Source organism: Perna viridis, chromosome 2 (genome assembly GCF_037379345.1).
Source record: "Perna viridis isolate PV_CMFRI_1.1 ecotype Kerala chromosome 2, ASM3737934v1, whole genome shotgun sequence".
Lineage (NCBI taxonomy): Eukaryota > Metazoa > Mollusca > Bivalvia > Mytilida > Mytilidae > Perna > Perna viridis.
In genome coordinates, this window is record NC_142446.1 from 69,048,012 (window position 1) to 69,066,304 (window position 18,293).

General features: G+C 31.9%; 1 protein-coding gene across 1 annotated transcript; it reads right to left on the minus strand.

Moving 5' to 3' along the window:
* Nucleotides 1-368: 368 nt before the first annotated feature.
* Nucleotides 369-18,273, minus strand: LOC148626686 (intraflagellar transport protein 80 homolog). The gene is made up of 19 exons (XM_088570866.1): nucleotides 18,140-18,273; nucleotides 15,479-15,700; nucleotides 15,021-15,131; nucleotides 14,452-14,520; nucleotides 13,348-13,457; nucleotides 12,859-12,948; nucleotides 12,409-12,546; nucleotides 11,887-12,011; nucleotides 10,072-10,245; nucleotides 9,651-9,725; nucleotides 8,632-8,795; nucleotides 7,681-7,745; nucleotides 6,654-6,789; nucleotides 5,824-5,971; nucleotides 5,284-5,455; nucleotides 4,083-4,172; nucleotides 3,608-3,780; nucleotides 2,297-2,420; nucleotides 369-1,341 (listed from the first exon to the last, which is right to left on the minus strand). Exons 1-19 carry the CDS (start codon nucleotides 18,177-18,179, stop codon nucleotides 1,186-1,188), a joined length of 2,382 nt encoding a protein of 793 aa, XP_088426992.1. The 5' UTR covers nucleotides 18,180-18,273; the 3' UTR covers nucleotides 369-1,185.
* Between the last annotated feature and the right edge of the window lie 20 nt (nucleotides 18,274-18,293).

Below are 18,293 nucleotides of genomic sequence, written 5' to 3' on the forward strand. Positions count from 1 at the left end.
TGAGTTAAAGCAGTCAAAAACATGGAGGATAGACCTGATTTTCTATCTACTTCATTGCATCAAATGCTAATAATATGATAACTTATGCATCTGAAGTAAATTCTGCACAGTATCACTATTTTACACAATACACAAAAGATTCCAAGTCAGGAAGAAAACATTAATGGAAGTTCCAATCTATAAATAGTTGAAATCAATTGTTTCAAGTCAAAACAACCACAGGCTGACAATGTGGAAAAGCAAACAAAAGTTATATTTTTACCTATTAGGAAGTCTTGATTGTTAGGCAACTTCTGATCACTACTTGTACCTGTACATGTAAACAATGCCTGTATATGGTAGGAATCAGACCATTTTAACAAAATACAGAAGAGATGTATTCATTTATTTTCTTCAGATCTATTTCAAGTTTCACTAACAATACAAAAAATCATGTAACATTGGACGGAATATTATAAGCTGCACTTACACTAAGTGTCAGGTGGAACCAGTCATTTTCACTCATAACTGTGTAAGCAAATATATGAAAGGCAAAGTATTTTAAAAAATATTTCAAATCACCCAGTATATAAATATGAAGTTAAAATTTCATGATTGTAAAAGTATTTACATATTCAACACTGGTGTATCTTGATGTAGCACTTTTAAATGCTAAAATACAAAAAAAAAAATTGGTTCTTGAAATGTTGACACCATTGATAAGGGGAAATGACCTAATCCACAAGAGCCGTACTGTATTGTAAAAAAATAAAACATTAACAACCTTACAGTGAAGTTATTTCTAAACATCATTTTCATATGGGAGAAGAATTTCTCAAAATCCCACTTGTGAATAGGTACATATATTTATAGTTATACTTCATCCATTTAATTCTAAATAAATGTAAAATTTCCATTGAAAAACAAATGCCATTAAAAAAACTACAAAAACCACCATGAATGTACCCCCACAGGAGAACATTGGTTACTTTAAATGAATCTTTGAAAATTGATTATGAACAGACTTCCACTTTTTATCAATAATTTGACAACATAATTTTTCTCCATTTAATATTGAACAAATCAATTTTTCAATAAATTTTCTATTTTTAAAAGTTTTGGAACTTGTAGCAAAATAAATAAGAATTTAAGTAGTCCACAGTTAGACAAAATAAATAAAACATATACAGTTATATAAAATGAATACTATGTTTGTGCCGACACTCTCGGTCGAGGTCCGCCAGTCCGTGAAGCACCACCTGACGATGACGATACTGAATGTGAAGTTACAGTTGGTCTTTCTCTTTCTTGTTGGTATTCATATTCTATCTTAGATTCTATTTTCTCCCAGTCTATTTCAATCTGAAAACAAAATTTAAAAAATCATAAGTAATTTTTAAAAGTACTTCTCTGTATAAGAATCAGGCATTATTAAGTATAAGGTGTGGCACAAAAAGAAAAAAAAACAGATATTTTATTGCATTTATTCAATCCAAGCATTTATACCTCAAAACCTCCATAAAAAACCATCAAAGCGTAAAAGTTGCCTTTTTAAGATATAGATTCATCAAGTTTAGTTGAAATTGGCGGGAAAATTTCCTCACAATTTTTCCTTATATTAGAAGTCAAAATATATCTACATCAGGGATGCTTCAGGATAAATTTAAATACCATTTCAATTGTTTTCTAGATGTACTGAATATATTTTAGGCAAAATTGACTAAATTGGGAAAAATTATGTGCAAACCATTGCCTGATTCTTACACAGAATGGTACATAATACTGGGTATCTGAATATAATGACACAAAGTAGTGTTAGCAATAACACTAGGATAAGGATGGTACTTATCCTATTAAAAACATACTATTGTGTTTGCTCAGTAGGGACGATGTTAAATTAGGACTCTGTCTTCTATATAAAATGCTGGCATTAAGCCTGTGATTTTGCAAGGGGTTCCAGGCTAATATTTGCTAATTTTGCCAAATTTTCAACAATTAAAAAAAGATGAGATTCCTACCCACAAAATCTATTTTGCAGCTACCCATACTTTACACAACTGCACTACATACAAATTTATGTAGTTAGAAAATAAAACAAGAAGTTGCATGGTAAAAATACCTATCTCTACCATTAATGTCAAAACTGGAAGGAAGAGACTTAGTACAAGTCATCATGCAAAAGCAATATACCAATTATTTAAACATTCCCTCCAATAGAAGAAAAGTGTAACAGACAGACGGACAGAGAAAGTGATTGAAACATATTCCCACTCTATTGAAAGCAGTATAAATCACAAGTAATAGTATAAAAACTTACTCCTTTTTCATATTGCTGGAATCTTTTGATATTTTCTTTCTTCGCAAACCTCTCAAGATATCTCTGTCTGTATCCTAATACTGTATCTACATGGGTTTTGTGTTTAACTGCCAATTCAAGGGCTCTGCAATAACATGTTTTCCTCCAATCATATTACTTGTCATTTTTAGCATTTTTTTCAAGGTATACATTTGATGAAACATGAAACAATTGTAATATATTGTCAGAAGTATCTTTTTCATTCTATTTTAACGACAAAATGTGTACCCATTGTGCATAAGTGGGAAATTCCAATTTTAAAACCTGTGCCCATGTAACAATTGATTAATTGATTATGGTTCTAAAGTCCTATGGCAGATATTTTATGCATTTGACTAACTGAACAGACTCTGCTTTGTACCAGTTCAACATGCTGAGCTGAATCTTTATTGTGCTGGCTCACAGAAGCAATGTCCCGCCGGTAGGAATGCCAACCCACTCAGACACACTACTCTGATGCTGAGCCAGCCAGTAATCACTCTATTTCCTAAGTACTGCATGCCTGGCAAAGAGTTAGTGACTACCATTTTTAAAGCCGTTTGTGAAACCCATGACCTCCTGCACTCCACTCAAGATTCCTAAGGTGGTTGCCCATGTAATGAAGATTTTAATGAAAATCTCTCTCGCCCCGTGCAGGTCTGGGTGTTAAAAGAATAGGCTTGCAGCAGCGCTAAGCTTGTCGTAAAAGGCGACTAAATAGTGCTCAGAACCCTAACTGGGGGCTAGGGCGTTCTGCCCACAGAGCAACTGGGATGTGTACCTCAGGTGGTTGAATGGGGTACCCCTGGCGTGTTACATGCTGGGGTTGTCAGGCTATAATACGGAAAACCTGACCGCAAACCATAGTGGTGCATCGTGTTGGAAATTATGCCACGTTCCTCGCACGTTAAAGAACCCTACTGTGGTATTCTCCTGGAGTAGGAACCATAGGGCTCTGCCACAGGAGGCTAAATTGCCCAACCCTACCCACCTCTCCCTACTTCCAGTGGCAATCAAAACTTGTCGACCCCATTGTCCTTGTGTCACATCCCTTTTTCATGTCATCCATTTCATGTTCATTGTCTGAATATAGCTGAAATATTGCTGCTCGGACGTTAAACCTCAACAAACAAACAAACCATGAAAATCTCTATACTCTTAAATTGAAAATATGTTTATTCTCCTAAACATGATGAACAAGAATGTCACAGACTAAATAGCACATCTTCAGCATGATTTGAGGTACTCCCTTTCAGGGATTCCAGATCTTTCTCTCCCTCTCATCTGACTTACCTATCCCAGTTGTATAACTGTATATTTAACATGATAGCCCTAAATGTCAGTCCAGCTGTCAGCAGTATAGCCTCAGCATCCTGTGGGCTACCACATAACAAGGCCATTTCAGCATTTCTGGCTTCTTTCACAGGGATGTCTTTTATATTTACAATAAACTGAACTTTCTCTGCCTACGAAGATAACAATTAATCACAGCTGTTGTTATACAAAGTGAATCATGGAAATTACCAATTAAACTCCATATCCATAACCAAGACTTCTAAGAGACAATGGATTTTAAAAACAAGTTTTTTTTCCAACATTAACTGAACTTGTTTTGCTAAAGGAGAAACCATTTCATTTTTATGACTTATTATATTTATATGTGCACAACAATGTGCCTAGAATCTAAACAAGCAGTCCTATCAGTACAAAAAAAACTTTAAACATGCAAAACCAGAGGGATGAGATCCAGCAAAAATATAATACATACCTCCATTATAGCTGCATATGAAACTTCTGCAGTATTGAGATCTTTAGCATAGGCAGACATGGCAGCCAAGCAAGCCCATAGTATATCATCCTGTCAATTTAAGACATAATTTTTATTTATAATTTTAAAAATCTGAATACATTTTCATTAAAAAGATTTTCCACCAATTATGCAAGATTAGCAAACAGGTATCTCCATAATGACTCGAACACCTGTTTATTGTAAACAGATGTTGTATTACATATGTAGATACTGATGTCGTATACATATTAGATACATGTAGTATGTAATAAAAGAGTTACTTGCAAATTAATGGCATAATCTAACCTACTGAACTATTAAGTTTTTCTTTTACACATAGAAGGATAAAGAATGTTAATGTAATATAACAAAAAACAGCAGTTTCTAATCTAAACGGATTTTGTCAAATCAATAGCAGAAATAATATTTTTTGCTACATTTACAATACATGTATTTCATCGTATGGCACACAATTTCCGTGAGTAATATTTTACATAATTACATACAAATTGTGCAGGTAAGTTTAACTGGATGTAAAATCTATATTGATCATAAATCAGCAATAACAGTGATACATTGACAAACCTACCTATTCTGACAGCATGTGTTGAATACATATAGATGAATGAAGAAATGTCACTACATGTATTTAAAGAAAGAGGTACCATATACAGTCAAACTTATCTTAAGGAGGTAGACGTAGGGTAAAGGACATAACTCATGAAATCAAGCCTATCAAGCTTTCATATGAAACTGTGATGTTTACATGAGATTGATGTAAAATGCTGAATACAAACATTCCAGTGATTTGTAAGAGTTGTGTCCCTTACCTTCGGTCTAACTCCCTAAGTACCCGTCTTAAGTGACCTTCCAAGGCAGAGCAAAATCATTATTATGAAAGACAGGTAGTCCAGCACGTAATATAAATTAATTTCATATAGAATGCACTTCATAAGAATTTAAAAAATCAGGTCTCGATTTCACAAAAAGTCGTAAGTGTGAAATAGATTGTAAATTATGATGTCACAATGATATTTTAGGTTGTGACGTCTTTACTTACGATCAACTTTACACTTACTACTTTTTGTGAAATTGATGCCAGTCTTTAAAACAAGTTATTGCAGAATCCAGGGGCCACTAAGACAGGTTTGACTGTAACAAAATTATCTGAAGACTTTACCTTAACAAATCTACAAAGTCTGACAGCATCAGCAAACCTGCTTGATTGGACATAATTGTGTAGAATAGTAGGATATGGAGATGTAACTGTGCTGACAATTGATCCCTCAGCCCTCCTGATCATAACATGGTTACCTATGAACTGCAATATCTGAGGATTTTTTCCAAATTCACTGAAAAATTGAGCAATTTTATTCTAAATGGATGACATTCATTTAAGGTATCACTTCATGGGTTTTTCTGTAGGAATAATTGTGTGGTTTGCTGGTTACAATATACATTAAGGCCTGACATGAAAGTCATGTGACTCAAAGTTGTACATGAATTACATGAAAAATTGGACTGAATTTAATATATAGATACAAAAGATACAAAGCAGTAATTACAGACATTTCATCATTTCCTGAAACTCTGAATATATTACCTAGTTCATACTTAGAATACATCACAATACAAGATTCTTGATGTAAACGTTTATATTTCATACAAAAAATTGCTTTGAAATAAGTCAACAAAAAGTGACATTCCAATAGGAACAAACCTAGCATCCTTTGAGAAGACAGTTCTATTGACCAGATCCCTATCTACAAACACAGTGTTAGGGTAGTACCATACTGTAAATTTACTATCAGCAATGGCTGCCAACATATTTGCTGAGTCATTCCATGATAATGACTGAATCATGTTTCCTGAAAAAGTGAAGGGGAAAATATATTCTTTGAATTCCAAAAAAATCAAAATACATTGCTTCTTGAAACTTATTGATATATTTTTCTTTATGAGATTTTATAATGTTTCATTCAGTTTTTGATCTTTTAAGTGTCAGTCTCTGTAAGAATCAGGCAATGGCTGAACATGGTATGAAAAAAAAAAACATTTTAAAAGTTTAATTAGAATATTTGCACCATCAGAATCTAGAAAAAAAGATTTTCCTTATCACATTGGTAAATTGAGTTATAAATTCATTGAAATGCACTGAAAATAAACATTTCAGGGGCAGATAACTCTGTCAAAAACCTCACTTTTTTTTCTTCAAGTCTATGGAAAAATTTCAGAACAAATCTAGTGATGCACAGATAAAATAGCAGAGATCCTTGAGTGATATTGCATTGTCAGATCAGTGGGGTTTTGTTATGCATGTTTCTGAATTTTCCCATTTTGCCTGTTTCTTACAACGACTTACGTTTGAATTTCATTCTGTTATTTATATTGTGTATGTAAAACTTTTGTTTCTGTGTTTTCCATTTCGATGTCTCTGAATTGATATTGTTGAAAAAAATATACACTTTTTCAGAAAATTACAATTGTCAAACTTTTTAGTTTTATTTTATTCCAAAATGAAGAATTCATTAATAAAAGTCTATGTATTACCTAATTTATACGTTTTCCTATCGCCACCAAACACTCTGACAGCTGTTAAATATAAGTCTCTATTTTTGTCAACTATAGCTAATCTTCTCTCATTAGCTGGACCACACTGGTCTAAAGCTATCTCCATGATTTCTAACTGTTAATAGAAAATTAAATTTCCCAATACTTAAGATTAAAATTTCTATTTTCAAAACCACACTAGAAGTCATCTTGTGGTTGGCTATGGCAAAATGAAAAAAGATGGAGAAGTTCTATATTGGCTATTTGGTATTGACACATCTCTCTAGGTAGACTACTACTCAACATAATAAGGCAGTGCCCTCTTTCTTACTCAACTATGTAACACTTTTAAGAACATTTCAATGAGACTCCAATCTGGGGTGTAACCTAGTAGTCTACCCTCTACAGTGTGAAAGATACACAATCACATCATGACCAAATTTAGAGTTTAGTCAAAGATCACAGTGGTATTCAAAAACAAAGATATAGGACACTGCACTATCATGAAGAGCAAAATCTTATCTGGTAAAAGATGCACCACTTATTATCAGTCTGCCATAAAAATAATTTTCAATTGTAACCTTTTAAATATATATTCCTTGTCAATAAGGACACACAACAACTTATTTCATTATGTCATGTTTGTCTTATTCATACACCACTACACTTGCAAAATAGTTTTTTTTCTACAGGTGTATAATTCAAAAGTTTGTTGATTGAAGAAGGGGCATACTATGATTAACGGTATATTTTTATTAACGGAAGTAACCTTTCTTTAGGATTTGAAGGAGTAATCAAGGGAACCAAGGTTATAGCAAATACAGAAATCATTTTGTTAAAAAATTTGGGGTAACATCTCTTAAAGATAGTAAAAGTTGGCAAAATGCCAATCCAAGTCAAAGTAAATGGATTAGTAGTAGTTGTTTATTTTACACCTTGCTTGTTAAGCCCCAAATGGCTGACAAAGGGAAAATCTAAGGTTCAATGAAGAAAAAGATGTGAACTAACTAATCATTCTAATTAATACCTTATGTGTAATAGGTTTACCATCACCAAGGTTCTTTCCAGTCTGAGCATCAAAAGCATACACAACTGTAAAATAAAATATTTTCACCACTGTAAACTAAAATTTATACAATGCTTCTTTAACTATAGCATTAAAATTTCATATCTATTTATGAAACTCGTTGTTGTTATCTCATACCAGTCCTATGATGAACATCCTATGGCATATATTTCATGTACTCCAGAAGGAATGAGGAAATCTGATTAATAAAGCAGACCCTCTTTAAACAAAGGCAGACAAACTGAGATGGATTTTTGTTATTTTCCAGAGAAGCAGTGACTACATACTTTAAAGTGTTTCAGTGTGATTTGGCAGGGGACTAAACCCACATATTCTTGCATCCATGGTAAGCACACTACCACAAGATAACCATGTGGTCATATTGTGCTGGATATAAATAGCAATGGAAGCAATGCAAAACTTGTATTTATGTCTTGTAAACATTTTACATTAACATTGTTATGGTTAACTGTATTCTGTGCTTTTTTCCTTTGATCATGTTGACAGATATGTTTCTATCTCTCATACATGACAAGGTATGTGATTGTGACATTATCTGACCTTCTTAAGAGTTTTGAATAAAAATGATGTCATGCACTAACAGTTTGTAATCACACGTCTAGGTTGTTTGTTAAAAGTACATTAAAATGATGGTATAATTAGACTTACATATAATCAGAATAAAAGTTACTTTCAATGTTGATATTAACAACATCATGTGGAACGTCTACACTTGTGCTTACACACTCGTTGAGATAATCTACGTGATATTGTCAGTACCAAAATAAAAAGTAACTATTACTCTATATAGTTTGTTCAAAATCATTTGAGGAGGTTTACAGTGTTTACAAGAAGGGACTTACGATTGTGTTTTAACATCTTCCATAAAACTCGAAGGATTTAACTATTTACCTTTCTCGTCTGTTTTATCCCTTATAGCTACAGTATCATTACTAAGTGAAACAGTCTGGTAGTTCAGAACATCAGCTCTCATGCCTGGATATCTCGGAGAAGATACCATTCTACCATCATAAGAATAGACATATACTCCAGCTGTGTCAACCAAAATAAAGTGTCTGCAAAATAAAATGTTCAGCTGTATCAACAAAAACAGAGAATCTGTAAAATAAAATAACTAACCCTACAACAGAACTACTTTTGATCGATTTGTATTCATCCAAATTTTTGTAGCACTTTGTAAGTCAAATTTGTAACACATTTCTTTAATGAATTCATTGTATATGAATGTGCTCCAACTATCACAAAATATTCTCATATTTCGCTTTACAATGTAGTAATGAACGTGTTGGTAACAAATATCAAGAATAGGTATAGTGTATATTTCATAGAGACAACAACCACACTGGAATGAAAAAGTCAGCTCAAGGCCACTCACTGGTCTTCAATGAACAAGGAACCCCCCACTCTACAGGACAGGCTGCAGCTGACTCCAAAACATCATTTTACATGGGTACAGTGAAAGATGTACCTCTATATACTCAAGTAAAATAAAAAGTAAACCAAAGGTGAAAATGAAACAAGACATACAGATGCCAGAGATTCCTGACTTTGGACAGGTGTAAACATAAATATAATGGACTGTACAACTCATAAATATAAGCTTACTACAAAAATGAAACTCTATGCTGTTTTCACTACCTTTTTGGAAATGCAATATACAATAATTACTTGAGAAAATATGTTTGTATGATGCCACAATAACATCAATGAGTAGAAACTTTCACTTCAGTAAACAGAAAGTTAATGTAAGACAAGAAATATCTATAAAACTAATCTAGCTCAGTCTGATACCAAATTTCATATCTTTCCTTAAGGAATACTTAAAAACTTGTGTGACATACTTGTATGATAAACAATTCAATTTATTTGTCCCATGTCCAACTGAGGACATACAAACAAAGATAACATACTTCTCTGCCTGTAGAATCAGTGATACATTTCCTTCCTTCAAGTCAAATATCATGGGTGTGTTGAAGTTTCTGACACTAGAAAAAAAAAGCAAACATGTTGTATTATTCAATACAGAAATGATTGTCACATTGTGCTTAATGTTTTGCATGAGTTAGATTTCCAGTGTTTGGCTTGTGACCAATCTGTTGTTGTAAAAGTGTTTATCTAAGCTTGGATTACCAGTTTAAGTTTTTAAATATAAGTAAGCTTCCTAAAGTGTTTACTTAAAGTTGATACTTTAGATAAATAAAGGAGTTCATAAATGATGAAATTTATTCCTAAAAATTAAATGTTTAACAATGCCACAAAAATTAATAAAACTATTTTATCAGAATTTTAAAACTGAAAATGCTGCATACTTTAAAAAAAAACACATCTTACTTAAATATATAGCACTGTGATGAAGTAGCCACTACTAGATGTGAGAAGGCAAAAGAAAGTTTTATAATTCTATCCCTGAAATCCAGTTTATCTATGACATCATTCACAACATTCCGTACATCAATATGTTTACTGTTAACAACTGTTGCTTCGTAGTTTTTCCATTCTAAACGCCTGTAAAATAAAATGTTTAATACACTACTAGCATAATGTTTATATAAATAGTGAAAATGAATAGTCCAAGTGTTTCATATGCTTCACTGTTGCTGTCCTCTAGTTAAAGTTGAATAGTTAAAGCTAAAACGTCCATTATTGTCACACTTTTTACTGGCTAGTAGATGACATCTATGACTAGAAATCGATCCATACTGGGTATCTTTCTTATATTTCAACTCGAAATCCTAAAAATCTAACACATTGAGTACAAGTCTATCTGATAATCAGCTATTTGTAAGAAAGGCTCAAGAGAGCATATGCAAGGAATAGTCTTAACTCCAGCTTACACTAATTAAAGTCTTATTGTTTGTAAGTATAAGAAAGTAAGTTAACTGTGCATGAGGATTTACAATGCTGATTTACTGAAAGCAGATTTACTGTACACTTTCAATAACTTTTCTGAATTCCTTTCTATTAACAGTTTTGCATTTTAACTTCTTTTAAACCCAACACAATAATTAATCAGTAATGGATTTGGTATACCAAGTTTGAAGTAAGACAACTATTCAAGTACCAGTCCATAAAAATTCAGACACTGCCTATGGTAGAGATGATTCATGGTGTACAAAAACCCACCAAACAAACTATGTTTTTGTGGTCTACATATGCTATATATTAATGTAATGATAGTGCTTCCTGTATTGAGATAAGAATTTTTGAGAAAACCATACATTTATCTCCCACTAAGGTTGCACTATACAAATGGGATTTCGGTGCACTGTTTCGTACACTAAACTGACCCGATCTAATTTTGTAAAACTTAAAAAATAAGAGGTGATACTTGGTGGAAATATTGATTGTGGGTAGTAGAGCAATCGTACATAAATAGATGCAATACTTGTGAAGGTAAAGAGGTGTAAAATGCATGCTTTAAGCTATCTGGAACAATTCAGGTCCTCACTGGACTGGATTCTCTTCCCTGCACCAACAGGCTTTTTCAAAAATGCAAAATTTCACATGAACTTTAAGAATTAAAATCATGAACAAATGTTACACTTTTTATTTGTTTTTTTACAATAATACCATGCCAACTTACTTTTTCTAGCAGTTTTTAACTGCCTGATATTTTAGAAAACCCGCTTTTTGACCATTTGTTTTGGGAAGGCACCCAAAATTTGTTGTGAAATCTGATGTATATTTTTATTATGTTACCATGGCTACAGATTTTCATAACAAAATAGAAAGGAATATCTATCTTTTTTTATGGATCTCCATAATGTAAGGTTTTGAAAAATATATACTTTTTACAGGAAAAAAATGTAGGATTTGCTTGTTTAGGTGTCTCAATATAGCTTTATTTCCACAAATTGTCATAAAGTTATCTGCAGTGACCTATCTATATAGTGGAACCTAAAATAAACCAAATCAAACCAAATCAGGAACGATATAAACTCTTGCAAAGTGTCAATTTTACACAAAATCTATACAATTTTCATCTCAAAAATGCAACAGCCAAATGAAAAGTTAAGACCAGTTTTGTGCTCTGTAACCATAACTGAATTAGAAATAAAAGTGTATTAGTGGGTTTTTGACATGATGAATCACCTCCTGTCTGATTTTTTTTTTAAAAAGACTGCTACTTATGCACACTGTACTTACTTTTCTATCAAATGTCCAATAAGAACCTGTCCATTTCCACAGGCCCCAGCCACTTGAGTACCATCTCCTGACCAGGATAGTTTAAACAGACTTCCTGTGTTGGGCTTCTCTAAAGAGTAAGACCACTGAAAATAAGTAGTCAAAATTAAATATTCCAATGGAGGTATAAATTCACTCACAAATCATGCAAATAAAAAAAGATAAGTTAAAAACTTTTGTTCACTAACTCAACAACCAAATTATTTTCAGAAAGTCACATTTAGACAAAAATACTTTGTCAATTTCTTCTAAAACTATTTCCTGCAATGTCTGTTTTTTTTTTTAACACAGATCACTATAGGATCAGTTTATTTTTTCTTAAAATTCCCTATCTTCTTCATTACTTTTTATGGATCTAAAATGATAATTTATACTGCATTCTTTAAATTTTTAAAACTACTGCTTCATTACAAAATTATATTGTGATACAGTACGCTAGTTATTTCACACCAAAAAAGGTCCTTTTTTGCCATTGATATTTACCCCTGCTTGATCACATAATCTCAATGTATTGAATGATCCAACAGCAAAGAGTTCCCCATCTGGTGTCCAAGCTACAGAAGTGATAGGATAGTCATGAGCTGAGCTGTTGTACAGAATTCTACCATAGGTATCCCATACCTACAAAATAATGATTATCCCTATATAAAGAAATACTTCAAGAGAGATTCAGTGATAGTTACATATTTCTCCACCTCCTTAGAAACAATTAGAATCTACAATGAGAGGACCTTTATAAATGAAATTTCTTACACAGAGACATAAATTTACAAATTTTTAATATCAAGGCTTGAAGAGGTATTAAAAATATGAAAATTTAGTTCTTGAGACATGCACATTACACAATAAAATTGTAGACATCAATACATTAAATTATATTATATATGTCATCAATTATAATTTCTTTTCCCTCATAAAAATAACCATGCATACCTTATATCTACAATCTTCTCCACCAGAAAGAATTAAATTATTTACTGGGTTCCAATCCACAGTCAGAATAACACCTTCATGGGCTTTCCACTGAAAGGGGAAGTAATTCATACTTAATAATATCAGGGAACTTTAGATTGTCTACTTTTATTTAAATCAAACTGAAAAAACAATCTACTATTCTATCAACATATTTTATGATTAAAAAGAGGGTTAAAACAATTGGAAAACATGTAATCAAATAAGTTACCAAATAAATTTGACAGAGTCCAAAAATTACCCCCAAATTAATGACTCCATTAACTTTGAAATAACATTTACCCCTTATTTTTCCCCTCATATATAGACTTTGGGACATAAGCTGAAAATATTATAAATATCTTTCCTATTTACATCATTCATTTGAACAATATTTTAAAGCTTAACCAAATATACTAGCCTTGTCTGTCCAGCTCTTGACTAAATACAAACAATGCATTTAGTACTTACCAAAGTAGGTTTTGCATTGGGCTGTAATGACTTGATAACAAGTTGTCTCCCATTTGTAAATAAGACTTGATCAGAATCTGGACCCCATGCTATACCATAAACTGAAGAACCTGAAAAAATTCAACATAAAGATACACAATAACTATCAAAACAAAGATTTGATCAAAATATGAAGCCCATGCCATAACTCATACCAAAGGAATATCAATGTCTTCACAAAATATCTCATTGTATACTGTAAAATGTCTAATTTTCATTACAGTTTAATTTTTGATATTTTCACAGTAGAATCTGTAACGAGAAAATTCACTGACAAGAATATTTCCTTGAACAAACATTATTATATGATATGGGACAACTGCCATTTTAAAGTTTTCTGATAGCAGAAATTGAGGGAAGAATAAAGTGGCATGAAAATTTCCCAGTTTACAGTAAGTCATCCTTTGTAGAGTGTGCACAGGAACTGAATTAAAATAGAAATATGAAAGATTTTCAGAGACTTAGAGCAAAACATGGTATAACAAGATGTGTTGGAGCAGCAAATGTCCAAGTGTCCAATTCCAAGGCATGTACTATATTTAATAATCAGTGGAATGGAAGGAAACATTCAGCTCGACTGTGAACAATTACAGTAAGATCACATACCATAAATTACATCAATATCTGCAAACATTAAAAAACAAACTTGAAGGTAGGGTATTTCAAGATTTTAAAACATGTTCCTAACTTTAGTGGAGTCCGAGTTGCTCATTTGCTTTTGTTACTTTGTATAATTTGTTACTTTATGTTATTTGTTGTGTATGTCTGTTTTCCATGTCTGGTCTTTGTCCCTGGATTACATTCTTTTGATTACCACTATAACCTTGGTTCCCTTGATTACTCTTTGAAAATGCTTTGTCATATTCAACTGCAAAACAATCTTAACAATAACTACAGCGCCCAGGTTTCCTATTTTTTGGCATTTGAGCCTTATTAAAATAAAAACCTAAATTCTACAAATTAGTTTTATCACTCAAAAAGCCAGCATATATTTCTCATTATCTATTTTACGATTATTTATTATATGTCTTTCTATATAGTTAAGACATTTATGAATAAACATACTATTTTGTGTAAGTGTAGACCTCAACATTCCACTTCTAGACCATATCTTTACTTGACCATCTTCTCCAGCTACAAAAAGATTGACATAACATTTAAATCTATTTTTTATTATATTCAAAAGTGAAACCTATCTATTTTCAAAATTGCAAGTTGTACTGATGGATCTACATCCTTCAAATAGACAGTCAAGATTAAGTATTCTGAGTTAATGAATACCAAATTGTCACTCTAACTGATCGTGTGAATAATGTGTACTTTTGGCAATTTGGGTCAACTTGTTTATAGGTGTATAATATTTATACATGAATAGTGAAAAAGACATTCTACATTCAACTTATCGTTTCGAATATGGTATATTGTGCATTTACTTAATTTTCACATCTTTATTTAAATTTGAACTATATATACGAAACCCATAGCATGTCTAAATTGTCTGTATTGCAGTTAAGATGCACATGCACATTTGTGTACTGTATCTTAGGTACAATTCATGAGCTTTGAAATTATGTTGCATGATCATAAACAGGATATTTTTCTCTAAAACTTTAACTATTACAATGACAATGTACCTGTGACTAAAGCTGAGCCATCGTAACTCCATCTTCCTGACAGTACTGCTCCTTTGTGAGCTTCTATACTTTTCTCTACACGGCCAGTTTTACTTACAAGATGTATTTTACCTTAAAAAGTCACAGAGAACATTTTGAATACATAAAACCATAGAATTACAGGTAATTTTGGAATGGAACAAAAACACTATTTTATTCTACTTTTACAATAAATGCATTTGTTTTATATAAAAAATATTGATAATATGAACATGTGCAAGATCATACTAATAACTTTTCACTTTTATACAACATTGATTGAAGGTTAATTCTTGAATTGATGAAAACATTTATTACAAGAAAAGTACACTAAAAATTCATTTAAATATAATATTATGACTGCACATATATTGTGCTGTTAAATTTATGCATGTGCACACAATAAAAATCATTAATTGATACAGTTCCATTATTCTTACCATCAGTCGACGTGAGAACAAATAAATCAGAACCAGTCTTTTTCCCTCCACCTGAGGCAGACTTAGGAAACCAGTGCATGTCTGTAGGGAACACATCATCGGGTAATTTTACCAGGGTGGTTGTTTCATTGCTGCTTAAGTTCCATTTAAGAACAAGATGATCATCTGCACCAGAATACAACTCCTCAGGTGTTGTCCATCCTACACAACTAACCAATTCACTATGTGTAAAGTGTTAAGGAAAAGTCATTGGTACTGTACAACTCTTGATTAGAAATTTTCATAGCATATAGTAATTCTGTTTACTTTCCAAACATGTATACATTAATATTAAATTTTCTTTTGTAATTTATACAAACTGCTTCAGCATATTTTAGGATACAGCATGTATTAAAATGTTTTATTTTTTATTTCTGAATAATTACAATGCAACTCATTTTTTTGGTGATATGTCTGCAGTTAGTATAACATATATTCTGAACATTTTTTGAATGATTAAAGGCAAAGTTTCTAATATAAAAGCCAACTTATAGATTTCATGTTGATCCGTCCCCAATCACAAACTCGTTGCATTATGCATTATGAACTCATACAAATAAATATCAAACATAAATATTGAAAATAAATTATCTTATCCTTTTCTATTTATTCTTTACATCAGTGAAAACTTCATGGACACTTGTGAAGATAAATTTAACAAAGAAAATAATTCCAATCTTCATTTCTTAGTTAAGAGTATACCAGTAGATACACATGTACCTACCTCACAGGGACTTGCTGCCACTATATCTGATAGTGGGAGCAAGCTCATGTGTGTTGACTAGTTATAAATAAAATTGTCCATAAATAACAACTTTCAGCATATGATACCAAATTTTATACACATAATATAATTATTAGTGGGGACAGATTGACTGGGGACAGATCTACTTGGGGAAGCGAAAGTATGGGGACAGATCAACCTGCTACCCAACTTAACAAGTACATGAATTCTCTTCACTGCTGCCTTTCATTTCCGAAGAAACAAGTTCTGTCCGAGCCCTTTTCATGTAACTGTGCTTTCATAGATAATCAGTTTAAATTGTATAATGGTTGGAACTCTGAATTGGAAAAATAAAAGAAAGTGGCATCAGAAAACAGGAAAATGAATACAAAACGAACATACGCTATTTCACCCTGGTCATCAGAACTGCCCAACTAAAATCAAAATACAACATGGGACAGTTGCAGATTGGGGGTTAATTTGAATTATAAATTTCTGTCTACTCAAACTCCAGTGATGTTTTGACGTCACAACATAAGTCAAGTCTCCCCCTTTTGACAAGAGCCTCCAGATAACTACTGATATTTCATAAAAAAATAATCAACTATCTTCCACTATAGTGCTCATGTTAAAGCAGAAGATTTTGGAATTTTTTTCTGTCTCATTAAATCTTCTGATTAAATTGTAATACCATTGTATAACTTTAATTAGAAGAAACATTGTGTGTCATCTTTCAGGGGATGTCATGAGAAACTTTAGCAGTGAAATATGGTCTGTTGTAATATCAAAACCTAAAAAAAATCTTCCACCTTGGAAAAATTAAGAGCGAGATCACCTGTTTTAGAAATTTTGAAGATTAACATCTGTAGGCTTCAAAAATTAATAGAAATTTGTCTAAAAATTGTTTAAGTTGACCACTTACAGTGGTCTCCCCAGGATTTTCAGATGGTGCTGTATTCAGCGCACCTGATATGACGTTAATATGTCTCCTGTCGAAATGTGTCACTTTATGTATTTTATGTATCATATAAAAATTGATCAGTATATTGAAGATGTACATTTGTACATTGCTGTTTATGTTTACATGAATTATTTGTAGGTAAATATTGTATCTTTTTTTTCTTCTACTGCAGTAATTATAACTTGAATACCATTTTTTATTTTTCCTCTTCAAATTAACAACAACAAAAAAATATTCTATCAAATTATGATAAGTAATTCTTCAAAAAACATTTCCTCTAATTCACACACACACACAGTATTATTTAAATGTTTGCTGACAGCAGACCCATTGGAAACTAAATTTTTTCATTTGTTTTAAGGCTCATTTGAATGTGATATTCATTTAATTAAGAGCAATCTCTATTAAACTCTTTTTCTAGTCTTAGTAACTTTCAATATATTTTGAAATATAGCCAAAATACCTGCTAATGCTATACAAATGTTTCAAAAGACCCATGTTATTTGATCAGAACTTCTTGACATTTTCAAAAAAACTACTTCCAGTTATGGTAAAATAAGGCTTTCTTTGCCAATCACATAACTGCTTGACCGATAAAATCACAAATATTTGGAATATGGTTTCCCAGCTACAACACTAACAGATGAAATTGCAGCAAAAATGGTAAATGACATGAAATCCATTTTATTTAAATGGAAAAATAATAAATGCTTCGTTGGCACTTAAGGCTAATACCTTCCACATGTTTTTTTTTTTTTTTTTTTTGTACAAATTGTATTAACTAACCTACAAGATGTAACAAAGTAACAAGCCCTTTGGCTTTGCCGGCTTTGGTTTGGCATGCAAGAAGTTGAAGAATTGACTGACAAATTAATGTCCCAGAGTTCTTTACCAACAGAAGCTTTCTATGTGTTTATGAATACAAATTCTAAAAGGATATGTTTTGGTTCTTTCTGTAGAGTTGTTTTCAGTCTCATTTTTCGAAACAAGAATTAGAGAAAGAATTTCATTCAACCGGTTTGTTTTTGTGCAGCAAAGAATCTGGAATTTGACGCATGCGCATTATTCAACCGGAAACGGAAAACCATACT

What these genes read in the sequence shown, in the direction of transcription:
- LOC148626686 (XM_088570866.1), bottom strand. Translation starts at nt 18,179, where the DNA reads ATGAGACTGAAAACAACTCTACAGAAAGAACCAAAACATA. An exon ending in ATTGGACATTTGATAGAAAA is followed by an intron (nt 10,246 to 11,886) that starts GTAAGTACAGTG and finishes TTTATTTTACAG; the next exon opens with GCGTTTAGAATGGAAAAACT. An exon ending in TCCAGCAATATGAAAAAGGA is followed by an intron (nt 1,342 to 2,296) that starts GTAAGTTTTTAT and finishes TTTTGTTTTCAG; the next exon opens with ATTGAAATAGACTGGGAGAA.